This window comes from the organism of the source record quoted next, unplaced genomic scaffold (genome assembly GCF_019419815.1).
Source record: "Pyrus x bretschneideri cultivar Hongxiangsu unplaced genomic scaffold, Pyrus_bretschneideri_v1 Contig8, whole genome shotgun sequence".
In the NCBI taxonomy this organism is placed as follows: Eukaryota; Viridiplantae; Streptophyta; class Magnoliopsida; order Rosales; family Rosaceae; genus Pyrus; species Pyrus x bretschneideri.
Window position 1 is genome coordinate 10,318,229 of NW_025999820.1, and position 18,794 is coordinate 10,337,022.

At 36.3% G+C, this 18,794-nt stretch overlaps 3 protein-coding genes across 4 annotated transcripts; 1 reads left to right on the forward strand and 2 right to left on the reverse strand.

Annotated features, from left to right (window-relative positions):
* Positions 1–47: 47 nt before the first annotated feature.
* LOC103929691 (sm-like protein LSM1B) lies at positions 48–2,475 on the reverse strand. The gene is made up of 5 exons (XM_009338917.3): positions 2,114–2,475; positions 1,311–1,379; positions 1,085–1,200; positions 921–983; positions 48–524 (listed from the first exon to the last, which is right to left on the reverse strand). Exons 1-5 carry the CDS (start codon positions 2,172–2,174, stop codon positions 447–449), a joined length of 387 nt encoding a protein of 128 aa, XP_009337192.1. The 5' UTR covers positions 2,175–2,475; the 3' UTR covers positions 48–446.
* A 1,300-nt stretch (positions 2,476–3,775) lies between these two features.
* LOC103929730 (protein DEEPER ROOTING 1) lies at positions 3,776–5,689 on the reverse strand. The gene is made up of 6 exons (XM_048575246.1): positions 5,684–5,689; positions 5,483–5,555; positions 4,875–5,401; positions 4,195–4,339; positions 4,020–4,035; positions 3,776–3,809 (listed from the first exon to the last, which is right to left on the reverse strand). The coding sequence occupies exons 1-6, from the start codon at positions 5,687–5,689 to the stop codon at positions 3,776–3,778; spliced, it is 801 nt and encodes a 266-aa protein (XP_048431203.1).
* Positions 5,690–10,218: 4,529 nt separating this feature from the next.
* On the forward strand, positions 10,219–18,764 carry LOC103929692 (protein LAZ1 homolog 2). Of its 2 annotated transcripts, XM_009338918.3 has the most exons (9): positions 10,219–10,330; positions 10,819–11,076; positions 16,456–16,512; positions 16,742–16,850; positions 17,281–17,468; positions 17,543–17,631; positions 17,745–17,994; positions 18,112–18,339; positions 18,436–18,764. In XM_009338918.3, exons 2-9 carry the CDS (start codon positions 10,894–10,896, stop codon positions 18,634–18,636), a joined length of 1,305 nt encoding a protein of 434 aa, XP_009337193.2. In that variant the 5' UTR covers positions 10,219–10,330; positions 10,819–10,893; the 3' UTR covers positions 18,637–18,764. The 2 variants fall into 2 exon arrangements, with proteins under 2 accessions (XP_009337193.2, XP_048431225.1); XM_048575268.1 differs by lacking the exons at positions 10,219–10,330; positions 10,819–11,076 and adding an exon at positions 16,135–16,351.
* Positions 18,765–18,794: the final 30 nt, after the last annotated feature.

An 18,794-nucleotide genomic window follows, 5' to 3' on the forward strand; every position in this document is an offset into this window, starting at 1 on the left:
AGAGTTCAGATTTGATGATCCATTGATTTGGCTTGATCATACAGATCTTATATAAATATAATATGGATTTGAACATGAATATCTTACAAATGTAATAACACCGAATGTGCCATGAAATGTGAACCTCCACAACGGTTAACAACCCATGGAAAATCAAGACAAATTATGTTCAACACAGAAACAACTGCGAATCTAAAACCCGAATCAGTTCTGCAGAACCCGAAACCATGCTTGCACGTATCAATCAAATCCAAATGAAACAGGGGAAGATCATCGACATTGCCACACGTTTAATAGACCCAGAACACAACTTCCACTCAATAAGTCCTCAGAACTGATATGACTTCTCTTCTTGTTTGCGCTCCTATATAGGTGAAAACATCGGGTCACTGTCGCACTAAAATTCGCGGACATGGCCTGAACCCCCGATAAAATGGGTGGGCAAGTTAATCAAAATCGAGGAACTCCATTCTTTTTCTCATGGAGCCTTTTAAATCTGTCGCATCCCTCTCTGCTTTCTGAGCCTGAACAGAAGAGAAATGTACTTGAATTATTGTAAAGTGCAAACGGCAATAATAGCAAGGAATAATCCAACCCAACCACCTGAATAATACATTACAAAGATTGCTATTTATACCGTAATCTTAAAAGGAAAGGATATAACTGAAAGGTTGCAACATCCAGCCATAACATCTAGGAAGAACCAAAGTGAATGTATTCCCATTCAAAATAGCAGCGCATAACGATGCTCGTTTGTTAACCGTGGCAGGACAAGGTAGAATTACGTGCAAAGTATTTATCTATGGCACATATGCATTCACAAAATCAGGGTTTTCTTAATATGACCTAATGCCATCACCCTAAGCATTGCAGATTGCAATTTTCGATTGAAGTCTTAACCAATAAACATACAGACTTACCCTTTTTATCTCTGCTTCTGGTACCAAAGTCATATGAGGGGGAAGCTCCTCCTTATCCAATTCCTATAAAATCGATAACAAGAATTTAATAAATGAACTGATAGTGGAGTAAAAGATATCAACAGTAGTCAAGTCTCACAGGATTGACAGAGAATGCAATATACCAGCTCTCCAATTAAGACGACATTCTCCCCACGGATTACATATAGACCTAATGGGATGTCACAATAAAGGTCACCCACAATTACTCTTTCACATGCGCCTTCAAGAACAACATTAGCTGTGCAGATGAAAGACCACTACCATCATTAGCTATGGTTTCAATAGAAATAATAAGAGTGAAGATAATGATAACTCAGTAAGTCACGTGGAGTAACAGATCAGTATTACCAAACTGATCAAAAGACCGTAGCAATCCCAACAGCTTTCGTCCATCTCGCAGCAAGACAAGAAGCTTTTCTGAAAAATAAATAAAAAATCATAATAAGCGAAGTACTTTGCAATGAATCAATCTCTAATGACAATTATTTCACTGATAAATCCCACATATTACCAAGCCCTACAATCACGTAGAGATTGCAGTGACCTTAAAGCACTATCAGCATCCGAGTCATACTTATTACCGGATTGAATATTGAGGCATTACGAACATAGCTTTCCATTTTCTCAAACTATTCACCAACGGGAATGCACAAAGTGAAACTGCGAGCAGTTCTAATAGCCCGAATGAACGGTTCTCATTTCTTATTCAAAACTCTTGCTTCATCATCACCTTCTACCTTGAGAAAATATTTCTACCATTTATACTTTTGCTTATGAAGCAAATATACGCTTTCGATTCTAACAAATTGGGAAAATTGGATAACACCCCCATACACAAATCTTCAATTCAGCAGTAGAAATTCAACATCACTATAATTACTCAGTGCAAAGACCTAAAGTTTGAAGCTTCACTTCTTTATCTTCCTTATATCTCATATTAATTCAAAAAATGCAACAAAACAGTATATACAATAAGGGATCTGCAAATTAAACAGTATAGCAGCTGCTTTCAAACCCTAACAAAATTTTACAAGAAAAACACCAGAACAGAGCTCAATAAGGCAATTCACAGCTAAAACATACAACACAAAAAAAAATTCACAAAACCCAATTTTCAATCACTTCAAATTAGATCTAGAGAGAGAGTATACTGTCAAGATACGTAGCAAGAGAAGTGGAAAGGAAAGTATCTTCTGGCCCAGCCCACGACATGAAGTAAGAAGTATTCCTCCTCCTCTTAATCCTACTGGGAAATTGGTAACTTGAAACTGCAACCAAAAGAACCCTTAAAGCTTCTCCAATGGCATTGGCTTCTTCCCACCAAAAAAATAAAAATCCCCAAAATCCCCAAAGCCCTAAACTTTCAATCACACACTTCCTCCACCAACTCTATTTCCAAATTTCCAACAATACCCATCAAAGATGAAGATTGTGAGTTGGGTTTGAACCATTAAAGTCATCGGCTCGGCCGAAAAGAAGACATCTTTTATTGGTTCTCTCTCTCTCTCGTTCTGACAATATGTTACAATTATTTGTTATTTACTTTTTTTTTTTTAGTTATTGAAATAATTATCTGTTGATAAATAATAATACAATATGTTACAATTATTTGTTATTTACTTTTTTTTTTTTTAGTTATTGAAATAATTATCTGTTGATAAATAATAATACAATATGTTACAATTATTTGTTATTTACTTTTTTTTTTTTAGTTATTGAAATAATTATCTGTTGATAAATAATAATTATATTTAACCGTATACAATGAATTGGGATTAATACCTGGCTTAAGAGGGAAATCCTTGATTAATTATACGTGTTTTATGGAGCGGATTAGATTAATTTTGTATCATAGAAAACGATCTGATTAATTATACGTTCCCTCATACGTAATCATTTCATCATCATATATAAAGCCATTGGAGAATAATGTGTTTTTTTTTTTAATTTAGAAAAGGTTGAGAAATAATGTTAAACCTTAAAATAAGGTTTTCAAACAGAAGAAAAACAAAGGTTCCTTTGAATGAAAACTTTAAAGACTTTTGCTTATTCACCAGGAACTAAAGTTATTAAGATCATTTATCTGTGTTTTCAGATTTGATCCCTCTTTCCCTCGATATAATTTGAGTTTAGAATTTTATTTATTTATTTATTTATTTTTGCTTATTTACAAAATGCTTTTGATCTCGTTTAATTATGTCCAATCATGGAGATGGAGAAGTTTAATGTAAGCACCATCATAATCGTTAGAGAAATGAAATGTACACTTTCTCAAAAGTATAACTCTTCATAAACTATTTGCCACTTCATGTTTTTAGTATAATGTTTCATAATAATGTGGTTTTTAGCATAATGTTTCATAATAATGTGGTTTTTAGCACAATATTTTATAATTTTGGTACGAAAAATTAATGTTAAGTTGACAGAGAGGTATAGAGAGTTCCGCTTTTGAAAAAGTTGCTTGACATTTCTCTAATCATTTTGTGGTATTATATTGTTGATCCGGACTAAGAAAAAGTTTTCACGTATTGGTCTCGTATTATCTTATTACTGCTTTTTTATTGCCTTATTTCAATAAAACTATTTATTTGGAGTAAAGAAAAACATCATAATTTTATTAAAATATCAAATGCAACGCAACACAGCAATAGTAAGAGCTCAAAGAGTCTCCACTTTAGCAATATCTGCCGTGCAAAAAAAAAAAAAGGAAAGGTGATAGTCTCCTTTTTTTGTTATTTTTCTCCTGATTATGTTCTAATCAAACATAGGCCAAAAATGTCACACTTCACATTCCACAAAGCCAACTGTAGCGCTCAACCGATCAACTTTGCGGCAATTGACAGAAATCTGCACATTAAATTTAAATTCAGCATAACAACAAAGAATTTAGCTGTAACACTTATACATATACAATACAAATCTTGACGTTAAATGATGATTAAATACATGCATTCACATAATTATATAACCGTTAGATAAAAATGACATTGTAGCAAGTCATAACAAGAGGAAAGTCAAGTAACAAATCAAAATTTTTAAGAGACGTTAAAAACTTACCCTGTATTGTTTGAAGCTGCAACAAAGTGGTAGAAGTGATCCAGTAAACTTATATCTCTAGAACGATATCTGCAACCAGGAAAAAAAATAGTGTGAATAAAGTTATTTCCAAAGCATATGTGTCTTTGGATAAACAGACTCTTAATCCATGTGTTAATCATGTTTAAGTGCTTACATTCAGAATCTGTCTTGTCCCATTTACTCCCCTCATTAGCTTTAGCAGACTTGGGGTTGCTGTTCTCCAAGTACTTTTTCATGGACATTGTTGAAGTACTTGAACTTTGGGGGTATATCTTCTTGTGAAGTATTGCCCTCAGTATCTAGTATTGACCCAAAACAAAAAATACGTTAAAAAGGATAAAAAAAACAAAGAAAAAAAAAGAAAGAAGAGATAAATCTTGTTATGAAGTATTGCAAATCGTAATAATTTAAGGACATTTTCCAACTTTTGTTAATTTTTTGCTATGTAATCCATCAAATTTACTCTCTGATATCATGTGGTGTGAACGTAGAGATTTAGTACAAAAAATTAACGGAAGTTGACATATATATTTCGCTTGAAATATATCATTTGGAAACTATATTCTACATGACCAGATGACCAATTTGATGCCCTCTCATTTCATTAAGATTCACTTTTGTTCCTTGTATTTTCAATTGCAACAAATTTTGTCCCTATAGTAGGCAAATTGTATGAGGATATGTTTCAACTTCTCATACTTACCCTCTCACGTGCCGTACCAGAAATTAACGCACGTTGCCAAAGATGTCCGTATATGATGCAATACAGGCATGAAAGTTAAACTTTATATGTTAAAATTACAGGGCCAAATATATGTTGTATAATAGATTTACCTTCTCCATTCTTGACTCTCGGACTGGATCTCTTAGACCACTAGCAGCAGCAGCTGGTGCAAACCCACTGCTACAAACAAACACTTTCTTGAGGAGAAAAGAGAGTGATTTCTTCCCAATGGTGGAGTTTATGTTATCCAAACAAACATCTTTCCCACGGCTGAGAACGACACTCGAGCTCCGTTGGAATCGACTCATATTTTCTTTCGGCAGCTCGTCACAATCTACATTGTCAGTACTTGTTCTCTCAGGTTTCAAGCTCGACTGCTTGCTTAGAAACTTGTTAGGAGCTTTTTCAAGTTCTAGTAATGCGGCTGAGTTTGATTGGTTCCAGTACGAGCTCAACTCGTTCAGAATGTGTGTAGCTTCCTCTGGTGTGAAATCATGGAGGTGGTCGTTGGGGGAGGGTGGTGGATTGGTTTGTTGATCTTGTTTCAAGTCACCATTTCCTAATGTTCCAATTGCCAGCAGCCCGTGAGGCCATTCATTTGCTTCTTCTTTGGAAGGTTTTTGTTTCACCTTCTCGTCTATAAAAGAATAAAAAGAACAAATTAAATATATTGATCCAAGAATAATTAGCAAATACAAATGAATTAAAAATTAATTACCATCAAAGACTTTTAAGCTTGGTTTTTCAAGCCGGGGTTTCCCAGTGAGCTTGCTTTGCATCCAATCAAATATCTGCAATCAAACAATTCAAAATACTTCTAAATTACGAGAGAAACTTATTTACATGCGATATGTTACTATGTCGGTATTCTGAATACATGCAACTGTTAGTATATTTTACAAAAACACAAGTATCTTACCTTCATTTGTTGAAGTTTCTTCTTCTATTTGGGTGATTAGAAGCAAGCCAGGTTTGCAGATTAAAAGAGCTTAGAGAAAGGGTGTGGATAAAAATGGGCTTATAGAGATAAGGTAATTTTTGTGTACACAGATCCCATAAGCCAGTGAGAGCTTAGCTGCAAAAGCCTTTGTATAGAAATAGAATAGAGCTGTGATTTGACAAGTTCCATAGTTCAAGTTCCCAAACACTTACTTTGGCGCCTTTTCTCTCTCTCATCTCTTTGCATAATGTGTCCGAAACACGATTCACTACAGCAAGTGCAATAATACAATTGGTTAGAAACTTACAAAAAAAAATTTCAACAAATTGTATTGTGACACTTGACGTACCAGTATGTTTTCCCAACACATTAAAAAGTTTCTCCACCTAAATATTTTCTGTTTCCCAACCAATATCTCTTTTTTTTTTTTCACACTATATTATTATTTTTCGTTCCCCACCAGATTTCCCACTAATTGAAGAATTCTGAAAATTGATGAATATCTGATCACATAATTTTTCATGCAAATCTCCCTAAAATGGGGATGCTAAAGGAGACAGTATCTATCTTCCTATTGACCAGAGCAAAAGCAAACCTGCATATATATAAGCAAGAACACACAGACATTACCAATTTTACCATCTTAAACTCAACTAATAATGTCCCAATTACTCTATTTAGAGAGTTACTAATTAAAAACAAACCACTAATGTCCTTATTTGTATGAATCACTAAAATATGCCCCAACTAATGTCATGAAGAAAACTAAAAAGTTTATGCAATAAGATGGAGTAATTTATCAGTCTATTATATTCAAATATGGACACATTCTGAATCTCCACTTATTTTTTACAATACTTTAGTATGTGTTAAAACAATGACGGATTCACATAAAAGTCGATGCATGCAATTGCCCCCCACCCGAACGAAATAGTACAATATTCTCGTGATATTTTTTTCTGGAGCATGGCTATATGTGGGTAAGATGCTTGATAAAATGATTTTAAAAATGGATAATGTTAGGGGATCAAATTTTTTTAAATCAAATTTGCAAACTAAATGATGTGGTTGTTGGTGATTGAATTATTAAGTGTTGATTAATGTATTTATTTTCTATTGATGACACATCATTTGATTTACAAATTTAATTTAAAATCTAAATCTTCTAGCATTACTCTTTCAAAATATTGAGGGTGAGTCGGTAGCCAAGAAAAATAAGCCAAAGTTACGTTCGGACATCTTGCCCTTGAAAGAAAACTTCATGGATCAACCACTGATCTTAAGCAAATTTAACTCGATTTATAGTGAACATAGGATTGATGAGAAAAATTAGTGCGTGTGGTTTAATTTTTGAACTTTAATCTTTAAAGAATATTAAAATTTAATAAAAACCTGGTGTTAGATTGGATATTAATTTTAGTTCTTTAATGTGTACTTAATTCAAATTTATATTATATTTTTATTTTAATATTTAAAAGATATCTTATTTAATGTCATTACATTAAATTTTAAATTTATTATTATACACATTTAATTCATTAATTTTATCTAACTTCTTCTAATTAGTGTACCTAAACGTCTGTATCATAATATATTTTACTAAATTAGTGTACCTAAACGTCTGTATCGTAATATATTTTACTAAATTAGTGTACCAAAATATCCATACCTTAATATATTGTAGTACCTAAATACATTGTAATGAATTAGTGTCACATCCCGGCCCGGGGCGGATCACTTCCCAAGCCCGCTCCACCACCGTAGCACGATATTGTCCGCTTTGGGCTTACCATTCCCTCACGGTTTTGTTTTTGGGAACTCACGAGCAACTTCCCAGTGGGTTACCCATCATGGGATTGCTCTAGCCGTCTTTTCGCTTAACTTCGGAGTTCCTACGGAACCCGAAGCCAATGAGCTCCCAAAAGGCCTCATGCTAGGTAGGGATGGGAATATACATTTAAACTCCCCTGGGCGATGTGGGATGTTACAATCCACCCCCCTTAGGGGCCCGACGTCCTCGTCGGCACATTTCCGCCCAGGGATAGGCTCTGATACCATTTTGTCACATCCCGGCCCGGGGCGGATCACTTCCCGGGCCCGTTCCACCACCGTAGCACGATATTGTCCGCTTTGGGCTTACCATTCCCTCACGGTTTTGTTTTTGGGAACTCACGAGCAACTTCCCAGCGGGTCACCCATCATGGGATTGCTCTAGCCGTCTTCTCGCTTAACTTCGGAGTTCCTACGGAACCCGAAGCCAATGAGCTCCCAAAAGGCCTCGTGCTAAGTAGGGATGGGAATATACATTTAAACTCCCCTGGGCGATGTGAGATGTTACAATTAGTGGCACATAAGAAAATATGCAAAAACATAAGTGTATTGAAAATTCCGTACCTAAATATATGATACTAAACTAGTGTACCGAAATGTCCGTACCTAAATATATGATACTAAACCAATGTACCAAAATGTATGTACCTAATTATATTATACTAAACTAGTGTACCGAATGTCCATATCTAAATGTATTATACTAAACTAATGTACTGAAATGTTCATACCTAAACATATTATACTAAACTAGTGTATCGAAATGTTCGTACCTAAATATATTACAAAGAATTAATGGTGCATAAGACAATATGCAAAAATATAAGTGTACCGAAAAATCTTTACGAAAATATTTTCTTATAAGATACTTACTATAATGAGAATTAAAATTTATAATATAATCTTAAAATTTTATTTATGAACACCATAAAATTGTAAATAAAAAAAAAGACATTAATACATATACTGGCATTAAAGAAAGTCTATGGACTAAAATCAATTTTTAATCTTGTATAAGATATTTTTCTGAACTTCATCTTATTTAAGGATTAAAATCTAATTTTCTAATTAAATAACTATATATGAATTAATTGTTCACCAAAATCCACTAAAATTCTCCCTCACGAATCACAATTTGCTTGATATGAGATCTATGGCGGCCGGGCCAACGTGCTGTTCATGGGAGTTCATGCATGCACGTGAACATGTTCAATCCATTGCTAAACCCTAAACCCAAAGCAAGTTGGGGGAGGCTAGTGACGTGGAGATTTGCCAAGTGTCAAATGACGACATAGTGATGACTACTCATCTGACCGTATCCGACCAACACGTGTCCCAAAGGGGATCTGACTAACATTTCCATTGCTCGTGAACCTAAGTGCTATATCTAGATTAAAAAATGAAGCAAATTTAATTTATCAACTCCATGCAATTGTCTACCGCTTTGCTATATTGTATCCCATTCCGGTTGGAAGGAGTTCACTAACCATTAGATCATATAGTACGTGTTTTTTTTTTTTGAAAGATTTAACAGTTGAAAACTTAAAAGTATTTGTACTCTGGAGTTAAATAGAAAATAGCCTCTACAATCTAAATAATGTTGCATTTTTATTAATGTAACTGCTTTCAGTGATATATAGCTTCTAAATTTAGCATACATGTAAATGTAGCCATCGAATCGTACACATTTAACTTGAAAATCAGTCATTTGATTATTAGTTGAGACTTGAGAGACTCAAACTATTATATATTAACACGAAATTTCATCTTTAAAGCCGATGCATGCTCAACATGCCTCTTTAACAGTTTAACTACGTGTTGTTGATTCTGACACGCGATTCACTTGTTATACAACACGAGAATAGACCAATTAGTTACTGATATTAGGACTGTACAGGAAATTATATAAATTAAGCCATTGATGACCTTGAATCAAGTAAACATTGCATGGGAACTCTTCAAGATAGTAATCAATCACCTTGATCAATTGCTTCTACTTTTCATGGAATGCACGCTTAATTAGGATTACAAATATATATATATATATATATATATATATAGACACACATATAGGCACTTTAGAGATCTCCATTTTTTTTTTTTAAATGAGGACACTTTCTTGACCGTTGATTGGTTTTAATGAAATTGTGTGGTTGAGATTAAATCACATGCCACACAATCTCAACCACACAATTTCATTAAAGTAAAATCCAACGGTTAAGAGAATGTTCCTATTTAAAAAAAAAAAAAATAGGGATCCCTCTTGTTAAAGGATTCCTATATAGATACATAGAGACATACGTACATACATACAATTAAACATATCAATCTTTTAGATATATTAAGAGTTTGTTTGATAACAATTTTATTACAAGTTTTTATTTTTATTTTCATCTTATTTGATACTTACTTTTGATTTTCAATTTTCAGAAAAATAAAAGTAATTATAAAACAAGTTTTCAAATTTTCAAAAAAATAAAAACGAAAGGGTAAGCGTGGCATGGTGGTGGCATGCATTTAATGCTTTAGAAGTGGCCGAAAATGTAATTTGATTCGGTTTTTTCTGTCTTACCAAGTACGTGTCGTTGGTCTAACGAGAAAGTTGCAATCAAAAGCACACGTGTTGTGTCAACACGTGAGCTTATAATGTAAGTCTACCCATAGATAGTAACTAACTGCCGTTGTTTCCTTTGAACTTATCAGTTGAGATTCGAAGGAATAGATTTTCTGCAACAGCAATGGGAAAACCATGTTCATCACAAGGCAGAAAAGAAGACAAATCTCACGTTTTATAAGGTTGGCGGGCTCTTAATTATTTCTTTTGGCCGGAATTTGCATGAATATATATATATATATATATATGTTTATATATTGATTTGTTTTCTTTTCGTTTTGTTATAAAAGTTAGGAGGATTAATTGGGGCTTCAATTTAACGTATAATCCTTTTTAGTGTTTCTGGTTTTGTTATCTACTTATTATGGACCAAATTAACAATAAATTTATAATGAGTTGTGATGTGGAAATGATTTCTGTACACAGTTTTTCATCTCGTATACTACACTCATACAGTTTTTAGTCATTCGATTGAACAAATAATTAGGAGTCAAGGACCATAATGGATGTGCAGCGGATGAAAAAAAAGTGGGCAAAAATAATTTTGCCAAGCCGGAATTAAGCCTTCTAACACTAGGGTTTTGATTGCATTGTTACAAGTAAGAGGTACGTTCTATTAATTTGGAGTTTACTGTCTTTCTATTTAATCGAGGATTTATGATTTTTTCAGGTGATTTCGTATTCACAGTGAGAGCTGTTATAGCTGTATTGATAATTATCGTCTCTCCCTTAGGGTTTAGGAATTATGAATTCTTTGGGAGTGGAACATGTTCGAGTAATGGCATCAGATTATAATTCAGTCCATGGAAACATATACGCAGATCTCTACAAACCAGCTGTTATCATTGGAGCCTGTTTTGCAGCTGTTGCACTCGTCCTCTCCATTTTTCTCATTTTCAAACATCTCAGATCGTACAATAAACCCAGTGTTAGTTCTTTTTCCACCATATATATACCTCCATAACTCTTTTAGGGTTCCTTTTATTGGTATTTATAGAAAACTTTATGTATATTTCATATGTAAAATGGTTTACAAGATCAACCATAAATAGAAGAGGAATACTAGAAAGAAAGTGGAGGAATGGTGCGGACTGAGATGGCAGCTCAGCAAGCATTGAGATGGCAGCTCAGCAAGCATAAGTGAAGATCTCCACTATCTCTAACTTAAAGTAATACCTAGCTTTACATGATGAGGGAACCTAGCCGAAAGTAAGAAAGTAAGATGACAATGAGATGACAATGAGTTGTTATCCATCATCAACTTAAACAATGACAACTAGACAAACCCTACCACCAATAATAATAGATACTTCAATACTCCCCCTCAAGCTGGATCGAGAGTTCTTCTGGATCCGAGCTTGAAGAGAAGACGATCAAGTTGTGCAGAAGGCAGAAGCTTGGTGAACACATCGGCAAGTTGATCACTGGAGCGAACAAATACAGTTCGTAATAGCTTGGACTGAACTTGGTTGCGAACGAAATGACAGTCAACCTCGATGTGCTTTGTGCGTTCATGGAAGACGGGGTTGGCAGCAATATGCATTGCTGCTTGATTGTCACAGTGAAGAAGAATTGGTTTGGAGGAGATGATTTCAAGATCACGTAGCAACCTCTTTAGCCAAATTAGTTCGCATGCAGTCGATGCCATTGCACGGTACTCAGCTTCTGCACTTGACCGAGCTACAACAGATTGCTTTTTGCTTTTCCACGTAACGAGATTACCACCAACAAGAGTGCAGTAACCAGTTGTGGATTTGCGATCAAGGACATTGCCTGCCCAATCAGAGTCTGTGTATCCTTCAATGGTGAAATGTCCGTTGTTTTGCATGAAAATCCCAGTAGATATTGAGCTTTTCAAGTATCGAAGGATCCTTTTAACTAGTTGCAAATGATGAGATGAGGGAGAATGCATGAACTGGCTGACAAAGCTAACAGCATAAGCAATGTCAGGTCGAGTTATAGTCAAATAGATAAGTTTTCCTACCAACCTTTGATACTCCGATACATTTTCAAGCTGGATGCCTGATGTTTCATCCTTGAAATTTGTTGGTAGTGGTGTTTTGGCAGGCTTGCAATGCATCATATTTGCTTCTTCTAAAAGATCTAGAACGTACTTTTGTTGATTTAGAAACAAACCAGTTGGAGATTGATCCATTTCGATTCCAAGAAAGTATCGAAGTCTGCCAAGATCTTTGATTTTGAATGTTGAATGTAGTGTGGCTTTGAGGGCAATTATTTCTTCTGGATTATCTCCCGTGACAATAAGATCATCAACATAAACAAGTACCACCAATCTTCCATGCGTACCAATCCTAGTGAACATTGAAGAATCTGCATTGCTTCGTTTAAAGCCGGATGACATAAGGACAGAACTAAGTTTTGAGTACCAAGCCCTTGGAGATTGCTTGAGACCATAAATAGCCTTGTGAAGCTTGCAGGCTATTCCTTGTTCCTTCTCTCGTTCATGACCAGGTGGTAGTCGCATGTATACCTCTTCTTCTAACTCTCCATGTAGGAAGGCATTTTTTACATCCATTTGATGTAGAGACCAGTTTGAATTGATAGCCACCGAAAGAAGCACTCTAACTGTGTTCATCTTTGCCACAGGGGCAAAGGTTTCTTTGTAATCTACTCCGAAGGTTTGTGTGAAGCCCCTTGCAACTAACCTTGCCTTGTGCCGCTCTATGTTTCCATCTGAGTGAAATTTGGTCTTATAAATCCATCTTGCCCCAACCACATGTTGACCTTTTGGCAGAGAAACAATGCTCCAAGTTTGATTTTCATCAAGTGCCTTCAGTTCTTCAAGCATGGCTTGCCTCCATACAGGAGATTGGTGTGCCTCTTTGAAGGATCGAGGCTCAGAATTTTGGGACAACCTGGTCACAAAGACAGCATGAGATGAAGAGCTCTTGCTATGAAAAACCATTTGTCCAATAGGATGTCTAGGCGTGTAGATTTCAAAATCATCCAACCTGGCTGGAGGTTGTCTGTTTCGAGAAGGATTCCTTCGTGGAGGAGGAGGTTGTTCAAGTTGAGGCTCTCTCCTTTCGAGAATGACTTCTTCATTATCTGCTTCCATACTTTCAGGAGTTGGCTCTATTTCAACAGCTTCATTTTGTGGTGTTGACAGCCTTGTATCATCAAGGAAGAGAGGAATAGGAAACACTTCATATGAGGACTCCCCCTGAGATTCATCATCATGCATTTGAAAAAAAGAGTGAGTTTCATCAAAACGCACATCCCTGGATACACATACCTTTCTGGTCTTAGGGTCGTAGCATTTGTATCCCTTTTGGGACGTTGAGTAACCTATGAATGCACATTTGATAGCCCTTGGATCAAGTTTATCTCGGTGAATAGTTTGAATGTGCACATAGCATACACATCCAAACACACGGAGATGACTTATGTCAATTTCTCTCCCCTTGAGAATTTGGTAAGGAGATTTGAACTTCAAGATTCTGCTAGGAAGGCGATTGATGATGTATGCAGCGGTTTGTACAGCTTGAGACCAGAACTTCTTTGGAACTTTTGCTTGTAACATTAGTGATCGTGTTTTTTCAAGCAAATCTCGGTTCTTTCTTTCTGAAATGCCATTTTGTTGTGGCGTTCCTACACAACTTGTTTGTTGCAAAATTCCATGCTCACTTAAGTAAGTTGTCATGATTTTGGAAGTGTACTCAGACCCATTATCAGACCTTAAGATGCCAATTTTAGAGTTAAAATGATTTTGAATTAATTTATGAAAATTTTTGAAACACTGGAAAGCTTCATGCTTGAATTTAAGTAAATACACAAAAGTAGTTCTAGAGAAATCATCAATGAACGATATGTAAAATCTGTAACCATCAAAGGACTCTAAGGTGGCAGGTCCCCAAATGTCAGAATGGATTATTTCAAAGGCTTTGGTAGCTCTAGAGAGAGAGTGGGGAAAGGGTAACCTGGTGAACTTAGATTTTTGACAAACTTCACAATCTGGAATCATTTTACAGAAACTAGGAAAAAGAAAAGACATAACATGTGAAGAGGGGTGAGCTAATCTCATGTGCCACAGCTGCTCCTTGTTTACAGTGCTTGAGTTTACGTAGAAACTTTTTGGGAAACTTGAAGAGAATTTGACATAGTACAGTCCATTGAGGAAGAACCCTTTACCAATCGTTTCCTTCGAAACTTGGTCCTGGAAAATCACATAGTGAGTTGAAAAAATTGCAAGACAATTTAGCAAATGTGTTATTTTTCCTACTGACAATAGTTTGAAAGGAAAAGAAGGGACATGCATGACAAGGGACTCTTTTTGACTCGAGAAGATTTTGAGTTTCCCTCTGCCTACTATACGAACTTTGGTGCCATTAGCTACGGAGACAAAAGAAGGGGTGGAAAAGTTTTGAAAATCATTTAGTAAAGATGCATCGTTAGTCATGTGATCTGTAGCTCCTGAGTCAACTATCCAAAAATCACAACTACTACTAAGATCCAAAGCAGTGGAGATAGTTGCAATAATACTTGGCATGTCATTTTGTGACACTGAGTTTGATTGTTCGAGGAAGCCAGCAAACTTGCCGAGCATGGCTGAAGGAGTTTCATGATTTGTTGCTCCTTGTTTCTGTTGCAAGAAGTTAGCGAATTCATTTATGAGAGCAATGGGACTAGAGGAAGAGTTTATCACATTATTGGAGACATTGTCGCAAACAAGATTTCCTCTAGGAGTGTAGGCAGGCTTCATTTGGTTTCTTGGTGCTCTTCCATCGTCATTGAACTTAGGTTTAAGTTCTGGATAAAGAATCCAGCACTTCTCTTTTATGTGTCCAATACCTGTACGACCTATCTTCACACAGTGAGAACACTTTAAGTCTGGTCGTTTTCCCTTGTATGGTCTGGAGAAGGTGAAGGCTCTTGCTTCTGATGGCCTAAAATTTGATTCTCCAACGACCATGTCTGCGTTCATGACCTTCTTTCTTACTTCTTCACGATGAATAACGTTGCAGACCATCTGTAAAGTGGGAAGTTCAGGTGTCATTAAGAGATGGCTTCTAAGATCTTCATAATCTGGTCCAATGCTGGCAAGCAACTGGAACACTTTGTCTTCTTCAGCACGCTTTAAAAGAATGATTGTGTCCATGGTGTGAGGTCTGTAGAGATCCAATTCATTCCATTTTGCCTTCAAGTTGCCAAGATGTTGAACAAAAGAGAGATTTCCCTGTTGTAATTCCGTAAGATCTTTCTTCAGCTGAAAGACTCGCGCAGCATTGTTTAGATCTCCATACATGTCTCGTACGGAGTTCCAAAGTTGGTGAGATGATACTGAGTAGCTGAAAATCTCAGCCATCTTTGGTTCCATAGAGTTTAACAGCCAAGACATGATAAGTTGATCTTGGGATACCCATGCTGCATAATCTGGTGCAGTTGTTTCGGGGATGATGTCATCCTTTTGAATGAATGGAAGCTTTCCACGTCCTCCAAGAGCGAGAGAAATAGCTCGTGACCAGGGCAGGTAGTTGAATTCGTTTAGAAGCACAGAGCTCAAACGTTGAATTGGATTGGGATCCATGGTTTCGTTTTTTGAAGTTTTTTCTGCTGGTATGACCATAATGACTCAACTGGTTTGGATTTGGTGGGATTTTCGGAAGAACACAGAAGCAGGTCCAAGAGGGATCACTGCTCTGATACCATATAGAAAACTTTATGTATATTTCATATGTAAAATGGTTTACAAGATCAACCATAAATAGAAGACGAATACTAGAAAGAAAGTGGAGGAATGGTGCGGACTGAGATGGCAGCTCAGCAAGCATAAGTGAAGATCTCCACTATCTCTAACTTAAACTAATACCTAGCTTTACATGATGAGGGAACCTAGCCGAAAGTAAGAAAGTAAGATGACAATGAGATGACAATGAGTTGTTATCCATCATCAACTTAAACAATGACAACTAGACAAACCCTACCACCAATAATAATAGATACTTCAATAGTATTCTTCTGATATTAAATGTTTGTTTACTCAGGAATAACTTTAGCAATAATGCAGTTCATATATTAATTTTACTGAATTCTGCATATCTTGCATGAATGTGATATTGTTCAAATCGGTGTATGCTTATTATTCGATTCTCGGTTGCTACACCGGTGTGAAAATGAATGCATCATGGTCGAAATTGAAAAGCAAACTACCTTGAAATTCATCTTTCGTTTGTGCTTAATATGTAATCATTGATTCAAATATTTTTAAAATTGAAAATATAGAGATTGCTTGGTGGTTTCCAGTTTGGACTAGCAGTATTTAATTCCCTAATTATTTCTTTTCCAGGAACAAAAATGGCTCGTTGCCGTAGTCTTCATGGTACCTGTATATGCTACTGAGTCAGTAAGATTTCCTCTATCTAAATATCATATCCTTGTCCCCTTAATTTTTGGTATACTGCCTGCAGTTCAGAAGGAAAACAAAATAAGAGAAGGAAACATGATATTATAGGTTTCTTCTCTGGACCGAATCTGTATCCTTCGTCAACATGTTCATTTTCTGTTGTGTTCTTTGTTTTTTATGGCTTCCTCATGCAACATTGGCATTAATTTTCGTGTTTTGACTTCTACAGATTTTATCCTTGTGGAACCCGAACCTTTCTCTTGCCTGTGACATTTTAAGAAATTGTTATGAAGCATTTGCCTTGTATTCTTTCGGAAGCTACTTGGTTGCTTGTCTCGGTAAGTCACTTGTTAATTTCTGCATTGGTTTCAGAAACATATATATATTACTACTTGTATCTGCTCTGGTACAATCGTGGCAGTTTTACGGTCGTATTTGTACGCACAAACATATTTGGGGTGTTGGTAACTGATGTAGGTTACACAATAGTGCCCTCTTTACATGGAGTACTGCAGGTAAGTTTTACCTCTTGGTGTGGGCAGAGTTTTATGATAGTGTGTGTATCTTGGCCTCAGTTGCAATGTTATAACTAGTTCTTTACTGTCTGTTTTTCTTTTGCCCCGAAAAACTCTGTAAAAACACGTTTCCAAGCTTTGCTAAAAGTAATTCCTTAAAACCGTAAAATGTTCTCTGTAAATGCCATTAATTAATCAATAATATTTGACGATGTTATAATTTTCCTAATCACTCTTGATGGTTATTATGTAGGAGGTGAAAGAAAAGTCATAGAACTACTTGAAAACCAATCGGAAAAACTGCTCAACAAACCACTAATAGAAGGAAGGGAAGACGAGGATCACACCGTGCCACATTGGTCCCTTCGCAACTTCTTCTTACGACCATCTGTTCTTGGGAAACATTTGCTCAATATAGAAAAATTTGGCCTTGTACAATATGTAAGTCGATACTCTTTTTCCCCGGTAAATTTAATTCAACTTTGATGGCTCTAATACGTGCTAGGTGTGCCCAGATGATTCTGAAGACAGTTTGTGCATTCTTAGCTTTAGTGTTGGAGCTCTTTGGTGTGTATGGAGACGGAGAATTCAAGTGGTATTACGGGTATGGAATTCATGCAGATATGGCATATTGCTCAGGCATTCTTCATGGATGCTTTTGATGCGCCGGTTTAGATGCATCTCCCCATTCACACTGCAAGCCTTACTTCTCTGCAGGTATCCATACATGGCTGTTGTACTGAACTTCAGCCAGATGTGGGCATTGTATTGCCTTGTGCAATTCTACAATGTAACACACGAAAGACTTGAACCTATTAGGCCGCTCGCAAAGTTCATCAGCTTTAAGGCCATTGTGTTCGCCACTTGGTGGCAAGGTGTGGGCATCGCGTTATTATGCACATTCGGTGTTCTTCCTAAAGAGGTTAAACTACAAAGCGGCTTGCAGAATTTCTTGATTTGTATTGAAGTATGTCGCTTGCTTTGGGAACTCTCTTTCTCCTCGATCAATGATGGCCACAAAAGCTTCGTCGTAATTTTGTTTACTCCTATAGATAATGCAGGTTTGTGTCTGTGTGATATGCAGATGGCAATTGCAGCAGTTGCACATGTGTTTGTCTTTTCAACGGGACCATACCATTACATTACGGCATACGAGTATGGGAAGGTCACCACTGAAACAACCAAGGCAGAAGTGAAGTTGGAGGAAGGTGACGCCCCACTCAGGCTCGAAAAAACAGAGACCAAGGTCGAAGCGCCTGGAACAAGTATCACTGAGAGTGTTCAGGACATTGTTGTTGACGGTGGTCAGCGTGTAAGTATCTTGCCCATCGATAATTATCCACCGGATATTATGTAGTTTGTATCGATTCTTCTAAATTTATACATTCATTTTGCACAATGTAAGCAGGTTGTCAAGGATGTTGTGTTGACCATAAATCAAGCAATAGGGCCAGTCGAGAAGGGAGTCGAGAAGGGCGTTACGAAGATCCAGGAGACACTCCATCACAGAACAGTGGACTCGGAATCGGGAGAACACGAAGATAAGTCAGAAGTAGAAGTTGAGGAACAAGTCGGAAATACTATCAGAGAAACTCATATCGACCTGTAGGAAAACATAGAGCTCTCTTTCTGCTTGCATTGAAGGAATGGTCACTGTAATTAATATTTTTGACGGAAATAACGATTGAAGAACACGAACAGATTTGAATGTTTATTCGGGACATTCTTGTACGTAAATCTTTCTTCAACCAGGCATAAAACAGTGTT